The sequence below is a fragment of the Tauraco erythrolophus genome, chromosome 3 (genome assembly GCF_009769465.1).
Source record: "Tauraco erythrolophus isolate bTauEry1 chromosome 3, bTauEry1.pri, whole genome shotgun sequence".
NCBI classification, from domain to species: domain Eukaryota; kingdom Metazoa; phylum Chordata; class Aves; order Musophagiformes; family Musophagidae; genus Tauraco; species Tauraco erythrolophus.
The window spans coordinates 27209150-27226312 of NC_141467.1; the positions used below are offsets into that span (position 1 = coordinate 27209150).

At 41.8% G+C, this 17163-nt stretch overlaps 1 protein-coding gene across 1 annotated transcript in view; it reads right to left on the reverse strand.

The window, feature by feature from the left end:
• The window catches only part of GRB10 (growth factor receptor bound protein 10), a 109018-nt gene that overhangs the window by 79220 nt on the left and 12635 nt on the right, over positions 1–17163 (reverse strand). The window contains exon 2 of the mRNA XM_086609092.1: positions 3719–3812. Coding sequence (XP_086465218.1) covers positions 3719–3812 — 94 coding nt within the window. The remainder of the gene's footprint in view (positions 1–3718; positions 3813–17163) is intronic.

Consider the following 17163-nt stretch of genomic DNA (forward strand, 5'->3'; position numbering starts at 1 on the left):
CCTCTTTCTTTGGGTGTTTTTAAAGATGGTAAATAATTGTTTTGATTGTTTCTTCACCTCTTTCCTTAACTCTTCAGGAAATGCCATATAGTTTAGACATAGTCTTCTTCTCCAAGCCTACAGGCTTTATTGCACCTTCTGGAAGGACTGCTCGAGAGGTATTTGACTTGTTTATTAAATGCCAAATCCTGTCCAGCTGTTGTTAACTTTCTGTAACTTTCAATAGGTAGCTAAAACATATCTGTTCCTTTACAGGAGTGATATCAGTATTGTTCAGCTGGATGAAGCTTGCTCTTTCGTATTGCATTTAATTTATGAAGTAGCTTTTGGGGAATAGCAGTAAGAAAACCAAGTTCCTGCTCTGTGTTTAGTACCTTTATGAAATCTGCCCAACTAGCAGAATCATTGAAAAATGAATACTAAATAATGGCTTAGATATAAAAATACTTATTGTTAAAATAAGCAAATTTATCAGTATACCTACATGTAAGCAGTTATTAGCTACCTCTAGAAAAAATACTATTCCATCTGCACTCAACTTTTTACATCTCTTTCATATGAAACCTGTCTATTTTAAAGACTCCCCACTTTACAAAAAGTATTCTCTGCTCCCCAATCTTTACAAGATATTCTTTTAAAATGAAAAGTTGAACAGTTATAAAGCATGTGCTTGTGCAAAAAGAGTGATTCAGCAGGAAACATGCACTTGAAATACCCTTCACAAGAAAGAGCTTATTCATGCAGGGACAGTTGGCAGGGATATCTCAGTCTCCACTTGAATGCTCTTTTTCCAGCTTGCGTTGAAGGGATTCAGATGCCTGGGAGGAAGCTAATCACCATTTTTACAGGCCGTGGAGAGCAGGGTCTGGTTCAGAATTGCAAGTGCTTGCACCAAAGCTCTCCCAGTGAAAAGAAAAGGGCTGTAAGTTAATGTTCAACAGAAACTGGCAAATCTGCTGTGCTCACTGAGCAATGTGGTCAGGTATGAATTGGAAGTGTATACATAAAATCACGTAATAAGTACAGTTGCTCAAATTTCAGCTGCAGCATTTAAGGTACTGCATACTGAAGGGAAAAAGGCAGGTAGCACCCAACATATGAAATAGTGAATTTTAATGCTTCCACAATACACTAAGTATGTATTAAACCAGTTTTGGTGAAAGCTTATCAGTTTTCCTTAGAAGTCCTACAAAACACAGGAACAAAAGTTTTAGATCTGCTGGTCAGTATAAGCTGAAGTCAGCAAGTAATGTTGTATATGATTGGAAGCAAAAATTTGCCACAGTTTGTTGCAAATATCTTTATCAACAGCATAATCAAGACCTACCACCAAACAGATTGATTTATTAAACGCAAGCAGTGGTCCTGCAAGTTACTGCTGGATACAGGTTTACTCTTCAGTTTTTCATCAAAGTCAGTGCTAGCAAAGCTTTAACAGAAAGCAATGGATACCAGAGTTAAGCATAAGAGTAAAAAAAAAAAATAAATAAATCAAAGCAAACAGCTGCCACAGAACTTAAAAACCCCACTATATGTTAATAATCTAGTCTTCCTATTTATTGTGTGACTACTATGACTGCATAGGGGCTAGTTCAGACCATGTCACAACTCCCTCTAAAGCTCTTCGTGTTACGTTTTTCTATGCAGTATTCATTAAGCAGTTACTGGAATATGTAGCAGCCCTTAAAAAACTTGTACTTTCAAGTTCTTGGACAAGAATATGCATTTCATATGCTATGAAAGAATGTAGACGCTCACACTTGGACAGAACAAACACACAAGACATGACATAACATCATGCTCATGGTCGCTTCCATTTTCAAAAATATACTGAAGCAGCAGGTATTACACCTGCAAGGCATGTTGCTTCCCTCTGACACTGCAAAAAGGCAGAAGTGCTACAGCCTAGCCCAGCATTAAAGGCCACTCTGGGCATTCGGGTTTCAGTTCTTAATCCTCACCACTTATGCAACGGCGTTTCACGGTCATGGGGGCAGGCAAGATTAATGGTGTGCTAAATACCTACTTCAGCATCAAAGTCAGAAAGATTTCAGAAATATTGGATTTGATTGCTGTTGTAGGAAAAAATCCCAAATAATTTGTGGGTGTAGAAGTGATCTACTTCAGAAACTATTGGGAAAAACATAAAGAGGGTCCTTCTTTATAAACAGGGCTTAAACAGCAGGTACCTCTATGAAAAGCATTCTCTTTAAAGATAGCTGTTTCCTAAATTAGTTCGGACCAGTTTGCATACAGACATTTGTCTCAAAGCAGCTGAGGCAGAGCCACACATCACATGATGCTCTATGGATCCTTCTGCAGTACTACAACACTGATAGAAGAAAAGGAGGATCTGAAAAGGAAATATTACTCTATAAGGAAAATGTCAAGCTACAAGGCTAGCATTTTGCCATCAAAATGCAATACTACCTATCTCTTCAATAAACGTTCAGACTTCATAAGCAGCAGCCACACATACTCTCACTCTAACACATGAACTTAGACCACGCAGGATGTGTTCTCTGCAAAAAAATCCCTTGATGAAAGGGGGATATTTACAAGTACCTTCAAAAGAAGTCACCTATACAGATCTGCTCCAGAACTTGTGCATCCCAAGAAAGGTGAAATTAATGTAACAGCACCATTCTAATACGAATGAAAGACAGAATTTACAAACTCTGTTTTGTAAGCATGTCACAACACACTGCCTGTGCTACTGGAAGTTTTAGACTGGATAACATGGCAACCTCTTATCTTTTATTTTCAGTTGAAAGCAAAGCTTTAAAAAACTGGAAGACTTGGGGGGTGGGGAGAGGGAAGTAAATTAAAATGCAATCCTGGGACTTGTTTGTGAAACTTAAATAGTATTAAGGATCTAAAAGTCACGGAATTCCACTCTTGCTGTCCTTGGCAAACAAAAGAAGCTGGATTTTTAAAGGAAAAGTTAAGCATGTCATATTTGGTAAATATTTTAAGTAATAATGTATGTGATCTTTTTTGTTTCAATAGCCTTATGCTGACTGTAGTACTATTAGCTGTTGCACTGAAGAAACAACATCGGAAGATGACCTTCAAGAACTTGGTTCCAAATTAAGCCATCACAAACCCTGAGGGTAAGGGGGTTCACTGGTTAAGACAGCACTCTCTATTATTAATTATTTCAAAGTAAAAAAAATAAAGCCAAGCTACAAAGTCCCTGCTATAGCAGGAACAGACAAAAACTGATGTTTTATTTATTTTTATTTAAGATTTATTTTACAACATCCAGTTCAGCACTTTGTTTCCCCGAATGAGCTGATTTCTGTCATGCAAAGTAAGTAAACATATTTTCCTCTTCTTTTCTCCTACAGCAAAAGTTGAGCCAGAGCCCTGAACCCTTCTTATAGCAATCAAAGATTTTTCAAAAGCAACTTTTAACATTATAAATGTTGAATTCAATTTCAGCACTTCCCTATTCCCCCCTCCTAAACACAGGAGAATACACCTAACACGCAGACTAGCAAGCCCAGTTTGGCCTACAAGGCTTGAGATGTACCACAAGTTCTTCGTCGTCTTCATCAATAGCTCACAGGATAGTCATGACAAAAAAAAAAAATTCTCAACTCTCCTCCTCCAACCATCCAGAACTTCATGAGAAACAGCAACATAAACTATCTCTGCATATGCAGTGCCCTGGCTTTCCCCCAAGGAGCCTGGATTCCCACCCACTGCTCCTTACCTTGGTGATTCAGGGAGATGCGGTTAGATGGTTCTTGGAAACCCGGTTCCACCAAATCCCGTCGACCATGAGCCGAAGTCTGATCTACATTGTCCTAAAAACAGAAGAGCCGAAAATCTTATCAAAAAAAGGCATTCTATGCTCCTTGTAAGCTACACTGCACAGAGCCAAATCACTGATACTACAAAAAAAAAAAACCATGCCCTACCTCAAAGGAGAAACCAATGTCAGAGAAGGGGAGGGAGAGAGATTACAGGAGGACACTAGAGTATCATATTAATACAGGTGGCATGAATCCAGAATCAATAACTATGCTGTTGGCTCATCTGTACAGCAGTTTTACATTTCAAACTGGGAAACAGTGACGTAAGCGCACTTGCTAGTTTAACAAAAGTTTCTTCTTGCATCAAATTACGTGGAGCCTTTGTTTCCTTTAATTCCAAGTCTGTGGCTTAGGGGTTTGTAACTAATTAACTGGACTGAAACAGATTCAGTAGTGACCTACCAAACCTCAAGAGGAATCAGAAGTTCAGTTTAGATAAATCTTCATGGCTCTAGATGCCGACCTGTTTTTTTCTTTCTTCCTTCCCCCCATACTAGAACCCTCACAAGATCAGGTTTCAAGAAGTTTTAACACAGACTGAATTTGGCTAAGTCTAAAATACCACGGGTTCTCACAGAGCTTGTCAAAAAGGAAGGCTAGGAGAAAGCAGGAAAATTGAAATATAATCAAAAAATAAGAAAAGCAAGATAAGTCACATTGAGTTTTAGAAGTATGAAGGAAATTTAGAGCAGGTACACAGTTTTACCGAGTCGGCATACCTTCGCATATACCATTTCAGAGTGGGTTTGAAGAAAACCGGAAGCAAGTGAATAAAGTTGACTACATTAATACATAATTGCCTATAAACCACGCTGCAGTGATATACGTGACCGTATACATGTTCCTGCTATGCCCAAAGCGTAAAATAAAGGCAGGTTATGCTGTTGTGTATTTATGTCAGAACATAGGAACCACCTTCGCAGCAAATGACGTTGTAATTACGGCAGAGCAATAACACACACACAGTGAGTGGCAATTCAACTCTGTGCAACTGTGAGCTCTCAGCCCAATATTTCCAGTTTACAGAATATAAGCCAATGCTCAAAAGTATAATGCATGTAGTGTTTGGGGATAAGAACTGTATATAGTTATACAGGATATGAAATAAATTACGCTATCTGTTCTTCAGAGAGACTGTCTCAAACAGCAGATACTTGAGCTTTGATTCAAGTACTCAACCACCCCTCTTGAGTGCCTTCACCATCAGGGATCAATTCAGGAGCCCACAGTCATTTATAAAACAAGAACTGCCAACAGCAGTATGACTAAAGGAGGTTTTTACAAGTAAACAATATATGATAAGAGACATGGCATTCATCTATCTATGCCAGATACAACTGGGACCACTCAAGCCTTTCGTCTCCATATTGACTACTTTCCCTTATAGCTCTTTACATCCTTGCCACTGATTTTCATGACACTGGCTGTTGTTTTAAGAGCCATACTTGGCTAATCTCACAAGTTTTTTTAGTTGCTGCTTAGGAATCAAGAAAAAAAAAAAAATCAGATCTCCTGTCAGTATGACTGTATTTGTTTTTACTTTCTTCAGACATGGCAATATTTTTTAGTTCTTTCACTGGAGCCAACTGAATACGTGTTAGGAACAAGCAACTCATGAGCTCTTGCCTCTGTCAAATCCCTTGCAATCACAGGGTATCACATCCTAACATTACCACCACATCGGAGCGCTAGTCGTTTTCACTGGATGTATCTCATTTTCTCTGGGATACCACACAGCCTATACTGACCTGGCCCACACCATCTCAATTTTAAGTTTCAGGAAAGAAATCTGGGACTTGCTGAACAACAAGGCCACTGCAGGAAGCAGAAAGCACATACAAAGCTCAGTTTGCTCCCCCGAAAGTTTATCGTAATTCTTTCAAAGGCTCCAAGGGCAACAGAGGGGAAGAGATGCTTATCTAGGAAAAGTTTCAGTCAAAACTTAAAGCTGAAGTCGATTGCTCTTCAGTCATTTCAAACCTAGTACAAAGGTTGAGAGGTGAACACTGCAGGCCTGAGCAACAAAGCAGCAGAACATCCTCCCTCCTAGCATGAAGCGCTCCTTGTGCGTTTCCCCCCATGCAATTCCACATCATGTATTTTACTGGGTAGCTAAAACCCCACTGACGCAGTTTAGCAGCATTAGTTCTGCTTCTCGGGAATGACTTCGGACATCTGATGCGTGGATGCAGTTGTGTATTGCCTTTTGGCTGGGAAGAGCAACAGGGCATCCCAACAGAAATGAAAGGTGGAACAAGCAAACCAGTTGTAAGCTATTTGCTACACACCTAAATGTGTTTTCAGTTATCCCAAGACATAAAAGTCCCTAAGTGGAAGAGAAGATTCACGCAGTACTATGCAGTAACAGAGGATGAGATGTGCCCAAAATGCATCTTTTCAGCTTTGGGTTTCCCACAGCAGTAACATACAAACACTTAACTGAGAAGACTGTATTTCAGGCTTACAGCTGACTGCGAACCCACAACTCTTCAACTAAAATATTTATTATTATTTTTTTAACTAGCAGTTGCCAATAATTTACAGGAATAGGATTCACCCTCTCTGGAATCACCTTACGGCTGTACCAGAAGATGCTGAGAACCACAGGTCTTATTCACAAAGCTTAAGCCAAAGTCACGGTAAGATGTACCAAAGTTTTCAGAAGCAGAGCTTTCAACGGCCACCGATTGCCGGTGCTGCCTTTACAGAGCCAATGCCCCTGCCTGTTTCGCCAGGTGCAAACCCCTGCCCAGAAGGTCCAGAGAGCTCTCCTGCAGCTGGAGCGAAGCGGGAGCCAAAGGCTTCCTGCAGGCACCGAGGGCCAGCACAGCCCAGGTGCTGAAGCAAAGCGACGGCCGTGCGTAAACAACGCCACACCTGCTGAAGCAATGCGGGCAGCGGAGGAGAAAAGGTAAGGGCGGTGCGATTTAAAGAGCTCAGGGTAGTTTCACATGACCCTCCAGAATCTGTTTGTGTCCGTTGCGCACAGACAAGCAGTGGCACTCGGCCAGCTGCAGCAGAGATCAGACAGACACTGGAACAAGGTTAAAAGAAGAAAGAGGGGGGGGGAGGGATTAAAAAAAGTTATATAATTGCTCCATGCCAGTGGCCTTGTTGTTGGGCTCCTGCTCGGGGCCGAGGTCCTCAGCAAGGTGGGCACCTGCTTTGGTCCATCACCATCCCCCCCACCACTGCTGAAACCAGGCTCCTGGTAAGTCATGTGTTTGCTCCATGTCTTAATCCCCAGCTCTCCCTCCTCTTCCAATAAATGCTCTCAATATGAAATTAAAGTATGTTACTTAACTTACTGTACCATCCAGCTATTGTAGTATTTTTAGAAGCTGGCTGGGCATTAGCCCTCGCTGACTTGTTTGCATGTACTATTTTCTCTGTCAGTCAGCATCTGCAACCAAGGATGATTTAACTGAGTGACTAGCAAAAGTGCTAGAAGGATCTGAAGAACAGTTTGGTGGGTTGGTTTTTTGTTTGTTTTGTGGGTTTTGTTTTTTGTGGTGGTGGGGTTTGTTCGGGTTTTTTTGCTTGGTTGGTTTTTGTGTTTGGTTTGGGTTTTTTTGTTTTTGCTTTTTTTTTTTTTTTTTAAACAGAGCCCTTTAAAGCATTAGCATTCCATATAGCCAAACACACCGTCATTACAGGTTAGATTTCAGTGTCCTTTTGCAAACCCACGTTGCATGACACAAAACACAACTCGCTTGCTTCACATTAAGAGCCAAAGTCCACTCATAGGCACTGTTATCTCTACGTATCAGTAACCAGGACAATCTGGATTTATTTTTCAATCTACAGCCAAGCCTTTCAAGTTGCACTCCTTCAAGTATGACATACAATGTTTGCTGCTGTTTGTGCTAGCATGATAAGCATGTCAGTTATCAAAGAAAACATTAAATCTGGTGGTTTAATCACAGAATCAGACAGCCATATACTATAGCAGCTCTGCTGTCTGCACACGTGCTCTTTAATCACTTCTTCGGCTCCAAGTGCTACTGTTCCCACCTGCGGTTTAGCTCAGAAAAGTATTTATCAGCATGAGACTGACCAGCGTGTTTCTACTACTCTATTGCTCCTTCTCTCATCCTGGTTTCTTCCACAAAGGTTACCCAGTCAGTCATTTAGGATAATCTCACAGGTAAATAGGGTTAGAGAAGGGAGGAAGCAGACCTGAAAGTACAAATAATAAAGTATCATCTACGCTTCCCTTCTTCTTTCTTTGCAAAGAAAGGGACCTGACGTTAGCAAAGACAGAGTAGCTTTCTCTAGAGGTCTGGAAATTCCCTTTTACCGAAGGCTTCAACTTTTTCTAACTTCGCCGAAAGTTTATGAGATGAAGGAAGGCTGCAAGTGGCAGCACAGCTTCTCGGAAGCTCCTGGGAGCATGGCCAGACCGAGGACGACCAGACCACCAAGACGACAGTCCCTGGTTTTGGATTTACTGTAGCTGTCTGGAAACCCACACGGCCATGCCCCTGAACAAAAGGTTCAATTGAGCAAGAGTCACGCATACTCATGCCAGCAGTCCCACAGCGACAAATTAAGATCATGACATACTTCCGATGTTTGTACACCGTCCAGCACAACAGAAAGTCAAGTCAGACATGCTGACGGGTCCCACTGCTATTCAAGAGGCTATCACGGCAGATACGCCTCAGTTTGCACAGAGGCACTCCTGCTGCACCAGCAGCTCGCTGCCTACCTGACGGTGCTATTTTATCACGCCGAGGTAGATGTCTCGAAACTAGTCGAGCATAAGGAGAAAATTAGCCAGGTCAATACTTGAGCCACCTTAGCTTTACTCTGTTCAGACAACTCGTGTAAAGCAAAATGAAGTACCTTCTGCTAGCACAAACGGAGGAAACTAATCAAGTAAAAGAGGTTTCCAAAAGAAAAAAAAAAAGGCAATTATTAAAATCCACTGGAGAGGTGTCCACCAAGGGCTGTGAAAGAGTGGATGCAGCTCCAGGCTCCAGAAGCAAGATGGAGATGCTTTGAAAAATTACACTCTCTTTGTATCTGCAACTTGTTACTCAGTCTTTAGACAAAGGATATAGAGGTAAATGAACATTTCTTTATCTGACCCAGTACTGCCATTCTCAACACACTTCTAAGTTTCCTTAGGCAATAAATAGATTAGGTAGCATTTCTTCTGGGGACCGCTTCATATGATTCTTCACTTCCCAAACAAAAGACTATTTGCATGTATGTAAAGCAACTTTCAGCATTGTTTTCTAAGCTATGCTGCTTCTTTATGCCATGATTTGACAGCCTTGGTTTACTTCAAGCATCAAATGTACAAGGAGGAGAATAGGCTCAATTATGGTAAGTGCCAAGTAGCCAGCTATTCATCTAAGTGAACCTTCCTATAGCTTACTGGTATCTGCAGCCATCCACAGTCTCTGTTCTGTCACTCAATTTTACTCTTAGCCCTGTGAAGGCAAACACGTAGGCTATTACAGGAAGAAAACCACCTGACAGATCCAGACCAATGTTCAAGCTCTAATCCAAACTCCACAGTCTAAATCAATTAGTAATGCATATGACGCTCCTTTCTTAAAAGATTTAAGTCACTGCGCTTCTCAGAGGCTAAATACAGCAGCACAGTCCCCTACCAGATAGCGGTTTGGTAGAACATATTTTCAGCCTGCTAACACCCCAGAGCTTGAGAAAATTTGTCTTAAGTACAGTTGTGAGTGAAGAGCAAGGCTCTTGGGTTTGTCCAAAGACACCACTTTGCAAACAATTTCAAGCTTACTCACAGTTCACATTTTTTACTGTCTTCTGCCACAGCTACAATCACATCTTCCCTGGGCCAGTGCTTAACACGTCACAGAAACAAAGAAAAAACAGGCTTCGCACACTAGGCAAAAAAATTTTAAAGTGCATTCTCAGACAACCCACGTATTACATAATTAAAGACCTGTAACTGGGTCTCCTACTCCTTAACTATAGTCATTTGACTAGGTAAGAGCCAAGTGAAAGGCTCAGTAAGTCAACAGAGTAACCGTGAACCTACAATTTTAGCATTCCCATTGCTAAGAGAGCTTGTACAAACAAGGGCTTAAAATAAAGCCACTTAGCTTTGTCAGAAGTCAGGCTCTCCCTCCAGAAGTAGAAAAGCCACTAACTGCAGGAATCCTTCTGATTTTACAGTACTGGCTGTCAAGACTGAGAGCGATAACCCTAGAGACGAGGAATAAACAAGCCTAGTTTGGGATTACAAGAGCAAAGGCAGCAGCACATTCCTCCCGACACACCGCAGCACCTCCGATCCTCGGTGCTGCAAATCACCGAAAACACGCGGTAACCTGGCAGGGCGCACAGACCTACTGCACGTTCACACCACCCTCAGCAGACTTACCAGCCCACCACGACACGTATACAATAGCTACAAGGAACACAACATACCAGGAGCTGGCAAGGAAAGAAGGAGAACGAGAGACTGATAGACAAGACAGACCTGCGTCCGTGGTCTGTGTCTCTGCAGCAGCAGGGAATTTGTTAAATGAATCACAGGAATTATATTACATCCCATGATACAGGGGAAGGCAGAAAGGCTTGCCAGTCTGACCTTGGAAGAACTTCTCTCCTGACCCCCATCTGGGTTTCAATAACCCACTGACCAGAAAGTCCTTCAATTAAGAAAAAAATCGGGGGTTCAGACCCTGCCATCAGCACCGAAACCCTGCAGCATGCATGCCCCACGTCAGTGAAGTGTTTCTTCTGCTACACCAAGAAGAAAAAAAAGCTTTCTTACATACATGTACTGATACAGTTACACAATACACTGCTATAGCTGAGCCATAAAGTTATTTTTCTGAAGGTGTTTCAGATTTGTTTTAAGGACTATTACCAGTTATGTGGCTTGTCATTACCTGCACTGCAGCTGCTAACAGGGCAGTATCATTTCACACCAAAAACTACTGCTCCCCACTAGCCAGCTGCTTCTTTTTTTTTCCCCCTCCAAAAAAGTGGCTCTTCAGCTCCCCCAGAAAAAAAAAAAAAAAAAGAAAAAAAGAATCTCTAGAACTGGACCATGATTAGCAACCTCCAGCAGTATCTGGTAGCAGCCTTTTATTTATAAAAGGCTTTTCCCTGGTAAGGCAGGAGTGAGCATACCATGTTAGCTGACAGCTTCAGGAATGCACTTTTACAGCATGCATACACGCCAGCATTACGGATTCAGCTTCTCTAGGCTGGTCTTTGCAAAACTGGCATTAGCAGGGTTTTCAACACTACTGAACCCAGAATTTGGCAAGAACTATGTCGAATTAAATTTCTCTCACTAGATGCAGTCCTCTCTTAGTATAAACTAACTGCTTCTGCAAGAATTTAGCTGTCTCCTGATATTCTGCACAGAGAAAGCGGACAGTATATTTCACAGTGTGCACTTTTTGGACGAAACTGCCATTTATTATGGTAGAAGAAAATTCAATGCATCATGGTTGCTGTCTTTTAATCAGCTAGCAAGGAGGGAATTCAACTGACAGGCTTAGAAATGCTAAAAGCTTTGTTCTATTTTTAATGAGACTAAAACCACTGTGGCTGTTAGAGACAGTTTACATAGCTTACAACTAAAATAAAAGTCTCGAAATACAGAAAAGAAACAAATGCATAAGGTTCTTGGTGAAAGCAATCACTTTTTAGAGCTGTCTTCAGTTAGAAAGCACTTACAAAAATGAAGCAGTTAATTTCTGATAAAATGTCTTTTTGCTTCTTTTTTTTAAAACATAAACTAGGTTACTTTTCATTTCTAAGAAAACACCACTGAATAAATGAGGTTCATATTAGGAAATTCTACATAGTAGAAAATGACATACTTATGTGGAAATTCTGTTTCTTCCGCTGGTGGCCATAGATCCTGATAATGTATCTTTAGCTTGTACTTAATTGTAAGGTAGCCTTACCTCCAAGGCAAGTCACTTTTCCTGTAAAGGGACTGCCACTGACAAAGCTACCAACCCCCTAACTTACTGCATGTTCCAGGCTCTTTGGTTTTGGTCAATACTGACTCCACCAATAAAGTCCCTGAAAAATCTAGTTTCTGTGAGAGAGAATTGTATTTACCAACAGAAATTAAACAGAAAAACTGAGTTTTGTTACCTTGAGAAAGTATAAAGTGATGTGTCATATTCCTGTTCCTTTTAAAGAGGCTTTTCAGTAATATTTTGCATCATTCTCTTATCAAAGAATTGATACTTAATAGACTACACTACTTAAATTCAGTTAAAAACACAGCAAGACTTTAATAGCAATCCATATGTGTTAACATACACTGGATGGTGCTCAGACAATCTAATAGAGTAATGCAACCCATAATGATGCGTTGTTGCTTGTAAAACCTTTAGCCTGTTCAAGAATCCTTACGAGGATCACTTTCTATGCTTTGTCCAAGTTTCTGAAGTGCATGGTCAGACTACATTCCTTCCTCATCAGAAAAATGAGAAGAAATATAGTGGGAATATTTGTATCCAGGTGCCATGGAAAATTTCAGCATGTCACACACCTGCTAACACGGCTGTCCATTCTGAGAAAGTGTCTTCAAAATTATTTTCTTTCAGCTTGAATTAGAAAAAAACCAAAAAAATCTTCACATGTTCCTTCGGGGGAGGTTGTAACACAGAGAAAGAAGGAACAGGATATTTGATCCTTTTCAACCCACTGCCCTCCCCATGCTCGGACCTGTGAAATACAAGGTAGCTCGTCTGTTCTACTTGGCATCAAATCTACTAGAGCTCCGGTTATAGCAGCGCTGCTGGCCAGCTGCTTCCAAGAACGCTGGCTTTGGGAGTCAGGTTTTGACAGCACCCTTGCACCGAGTGGACGGGAGATGTTCTGCGAACCGCCCTGGACAGTCTGTCCCAGCGCAGGCTAACGATGCCCTGCGTTAACCTTGGAAGGCTCCGTGCTTGAAAGGATGACCTGGCAGACTCTGCAATCCAGCACTGCAGTAACACAGCATTCTCTGTAAGAACAGATATTCAAATCTCTGCACTTTGGGAAGTGGCAACCACAGCCAGATAACCTAAATTACATGTAAGTGTATGCACCCTGATAGCTGGGCAGGCCTGAAAACTCAAGACTGATGAAACTAACAGAGAAATGAAAGTAGCATGAAACACAGAACAAAGGAATTTATCCCACCTGAATGGGGATATGCTTTCTGAAAGGCATTAGTACTATCCCCTTTTGTCTTCTTGATGGTTCAGGTTTGAACTGAGAGTTTGAAAGGGCTGAGACATGAAGATGATTCTTCACAGCCCTCAACAGAAATGATAAAGTGATAAACCTCCCATGGGGCAAGAGCCACCGTCCTCACACAGACCATCACAACCCACTGGATGCCAGCGAGCAAAGTAACTCTCAGATCGCTAACGGAATAGTTCTTCAGGTCTTCAAACTGAAAATCTGATTAATTTCAAGTGTCGTGCTTAACTTCATACAAGACTACTTTGCTATCCTTCTTTGCTTCACCTATCAGCGATATGGACCTTATCTCTCTACTTTCTAGCCCATTTGCTCAACTGCTGCAATTTAGGGTGTGCTTGATACCCCTCCCCTCCTTACCTGAAGAGTGATCCTTGGCACTGGATAAGTAATTAACTAGGTCTAGAAATGGCTATCCCATCTGATCAAACCTATGATCCTGATTATATTGACCACACACCTTTCTGCTTAGATAAAGAGCTGTTTACCTGTTACATGGTGCAACCTGTCCCAGAACTAATTGCCCACCTCAGACAAGGACGTTTGTAGTTCAGGTGAGTCGCTGCCGATTAGATACAAAACTAACTCTCTACACGTCTCCAAAACAGCAAGTCTTACCAAAAAGATGATATTTAAGAATCTCAGATACAGGGTAAAGGTTTATACACCTCAGTTGACAGCTCCGTAACCTAATTAAAAAAAAAAAAAAAAACACAAACACAGAAATCACAGATACATCTCTAAAGCACAACAATCATGCCTTTTCATGATTAACAACCTAGCAACAGATGTTGCATTGGAATGGACCATTGTGCTCTCCCCATACCAAACACCAGGGTTCCACTCTCTGAGCAAATCAGTACTGTAATTTATGCAGGAAAATGGAGTATAAGAAGTAGTCTACAATATATGGGTAGTTAAAAAAAAATAGTTCTTTTTTACTGCTTACACTGCAGGAATAGTAATTTGCAATCCCTCAGAAAAAAAAACAAACAACAACTATTATCAATAAAACAAGATGTCTGTATTTCTACATTTCTTTAATTGTGTTTGAATCTCATTTGACCATCACAGTTCTAAGAAAGTCATGTCACCACACCTTTCACACTGATGTTTAAAACAGTTCTCCTAAAAAAAGCCAAACAAAAAAACCTCAAGAGTGGTGCTCTAACAGACTTCACAAGTCACTTCCTCCAACTGTTAGCAACAGTTGGACAATACTTTTAATACGAACTATGCTACAGTGCTGCCTATGTACACACTGTCAATTCACAACAGTTGGAAAGAAAACAACACAAAAATTAAGCTAAGACTAACAACTGGGGTTGTCCTGGATATTTCCACGTGCCAGTGTCTCATCCCCATTTCTCAAAATGAGAGAAACTTGCAGTATTTTCTACATCTTCAGAGTCCTTATCAGAATTACTAACTAGTTTAACTACAGTAAAATCCAAGCTGCTAAAAGGCACTTTTAAGCCTGAGAACTTCTCTCAGGGCTCTGCATACTTTACCTAATTTTCAAAAATCTAGGTACAATATGAAATGTGCTTAATCGCTACAATTGTTCCAGTATTAATAAATAGATACATATAAATTTATATATATATTTCAATGTACTGGCAGAAAAACTGCCATGTTTTGCCCTCCTTGAGAAAAGTGAGTAAACTGCAGGTAGCTCTCTACCAGTTATGCTGCATCAAGTCAATGACTTTATCAGAAAATCTTTATTGACTTAACATTCTCTAAAGAAAGAAAATTTACAGAAGATCAGCAATTTGCATTTAAACAGTATCAGATTACATGCAAAATTGCAAGCTGTCCCAGAAAAACCCAACACAAAGTGTAAATCTTTAGTTTTTGCACAAACTGGCACTCGGAAAAACACCTGCTTGCTAAAAGCAATCACGTCAATCACTTCTTCATACTTGGAAGGTTTTGGGGTTTTTCGGTTTTATTTTGGTTTATAACTAGTTGTTCACAGCACAAGTGTGTCCAGTGACCGCTTATTTTATACATCTTCTCCCCGCTTTTTGCTAATGTCTACTGGACACATCCAACAAAGTTACCCACAGCACATCGGAACACACACCGCAATGCTTCAACGTGGTTAGTGGCAGCAGCTGCTTTAATTCTGCACAAATCCTCTGAATACTGGGCTACGCTAAGGCCTCAGCAGATAAAAGAGTTTTCGTAACTGCCACTATGCGACTGGAGGACAGTCTGGTGTGCCAAAAATCACCAAGGTAACACATGAAACAAAACAAGCAACCCACCCCGAACAAGACCTGCCCAGGTACAGGTTCTCCAAACGGGGAGAGATTTCAACAGAGATTGCAAAGCTGCTCAGCCAGAAGAAAAAGTTCAAGAAATCCCACAGCTGTAATACTGCCATGTGCACAACATCTGATTGTGCTGGCTTTGGCAATGCTGAAATGCGACAGCTACAAACCACGAGAACGTTTCTACAAATGGATTTCTACTGTTCACTCCGAGGACGACAGGGGGCAAGCAGATGAGCTGCTGTTCCATCAGTATTAAAGCAGCTTTAGAACACCTTTCTTTCTCTCCTTTTCTCTTCTCTGAAACCACTGTTGAACACTTCCAGGGATGGGGCATCTACAACTTCTCTGGGAAACCTGTTCCACTGCCTCACCACCATCTGAGTGAAAGATTTCTTCCTTAGATCCAATCTAAATCTGTCCTCTTTCAGTTTAAAGCCATTGCCCCTTGTCCTTATCACTACATGCCCTTGTAAAAAGTCCCTCTCCAGCTTTCCTGTAGGCCCCCTTTAAGTACTGGAAGGCTGCAATAAGATCACCCTGGAGCCTTCTCTTCTCCAGGCTGAACAGCCCCAACTCTCTCAGCCTGTCTTCATGGCAGAGGTGTTCCAGCCCTCTGATCATCTTCGTGGCCCTCCTCTGGACCCGTTCCAGTAGCTCCATGTCCTTCTTGTCCTTCCTTATACTTCTGCATAGTCAGAAGTAGAGAAATTGACACTCTGAAGTCTTAATTTGCATTCACCTTAGAGAAAAGGCTATACAAGTGCCTCCAGCTACAAAAAACTTGAAGTGACTACCTCAAATGTTGACATTAATATTTGGTTTGAAAAATTCTGAGTCTGTCATGAATTTAAAAAGGGGAAAAAAAACCCACATAAATTGACTGTGAATGTAGGGGCAGGTAAGCATGCTGTAAGCTGCTTTAATGGATGGATATCTCCTACACTTAAAGAGATTAACTGAAGTGATCTAACAAGTACAAATAACACATGAAACACTGAAGAACATGAAGGTAACATGATCCTAAAGTTACATTCTGCAGACGTCTTTCCAACAGGTGACGACAAGCGGTCATGGCAGTGTGACCATGGCCACCACTCCTGGCTTGCCAAAAGGGTCCTGCTTCCCTGCTAGCCAAGGAAGGATGAGCCCAAGAGAGGGGCCCTGGAAGAAGGACATGCAGAGGAGGAACAGGATAGCAACACACAGGACTGTGCAGGACTAAAGGGCTTCACTCAACCGGATCACAGGAGAACCAAAGCCCACAGAGGCTGATTAGGAAAGGGAGCCTATGAAGGTGGATCAGCCCCAGGTACAGTCACTGCCTCCTGAAGTCATCATTGCCAAGATGTCCTTCAGAAAAATGCAGTGATCTCCTTCCAGGAGGGCCAAAATGTCTTCCCCCAAGCTCCTCCAGGCACTACTCTCCATTAGCCTGCACACAACCACTCAAGGCAATCCTGGGCAGCTCAGGTCTCTGCCAGAGGAGTGGAGGAGATACAAAACTCACAGGCAGGAAAGGGAGATGTTGCCAGGCCAGGCATGGTCTCTTTACAAGCCATAGAACAGTTCATGCATTTCAAGGCATGCGTCAGCCCTCACTTCCTGACCTGCACTGCCTCTTCCCACTCCAGGCATGGCGGGAGGCACCTCTGCTGCACTGGAGAGGGAAAGGGGAACATCTGGCCAGGACTAGACAGGGTGTCGCTCTCTATGTCAGCAACCGGCTGGAATGCGTGGAGCTTCGCCTGGGGTCGGAGGAGGAGCTGACAGAGAGCTTATGGGTCAAGATTAGAGGACGGGGACGGATAGGGGATGTTACGGTAGGGGTCTGTTACAGGCCA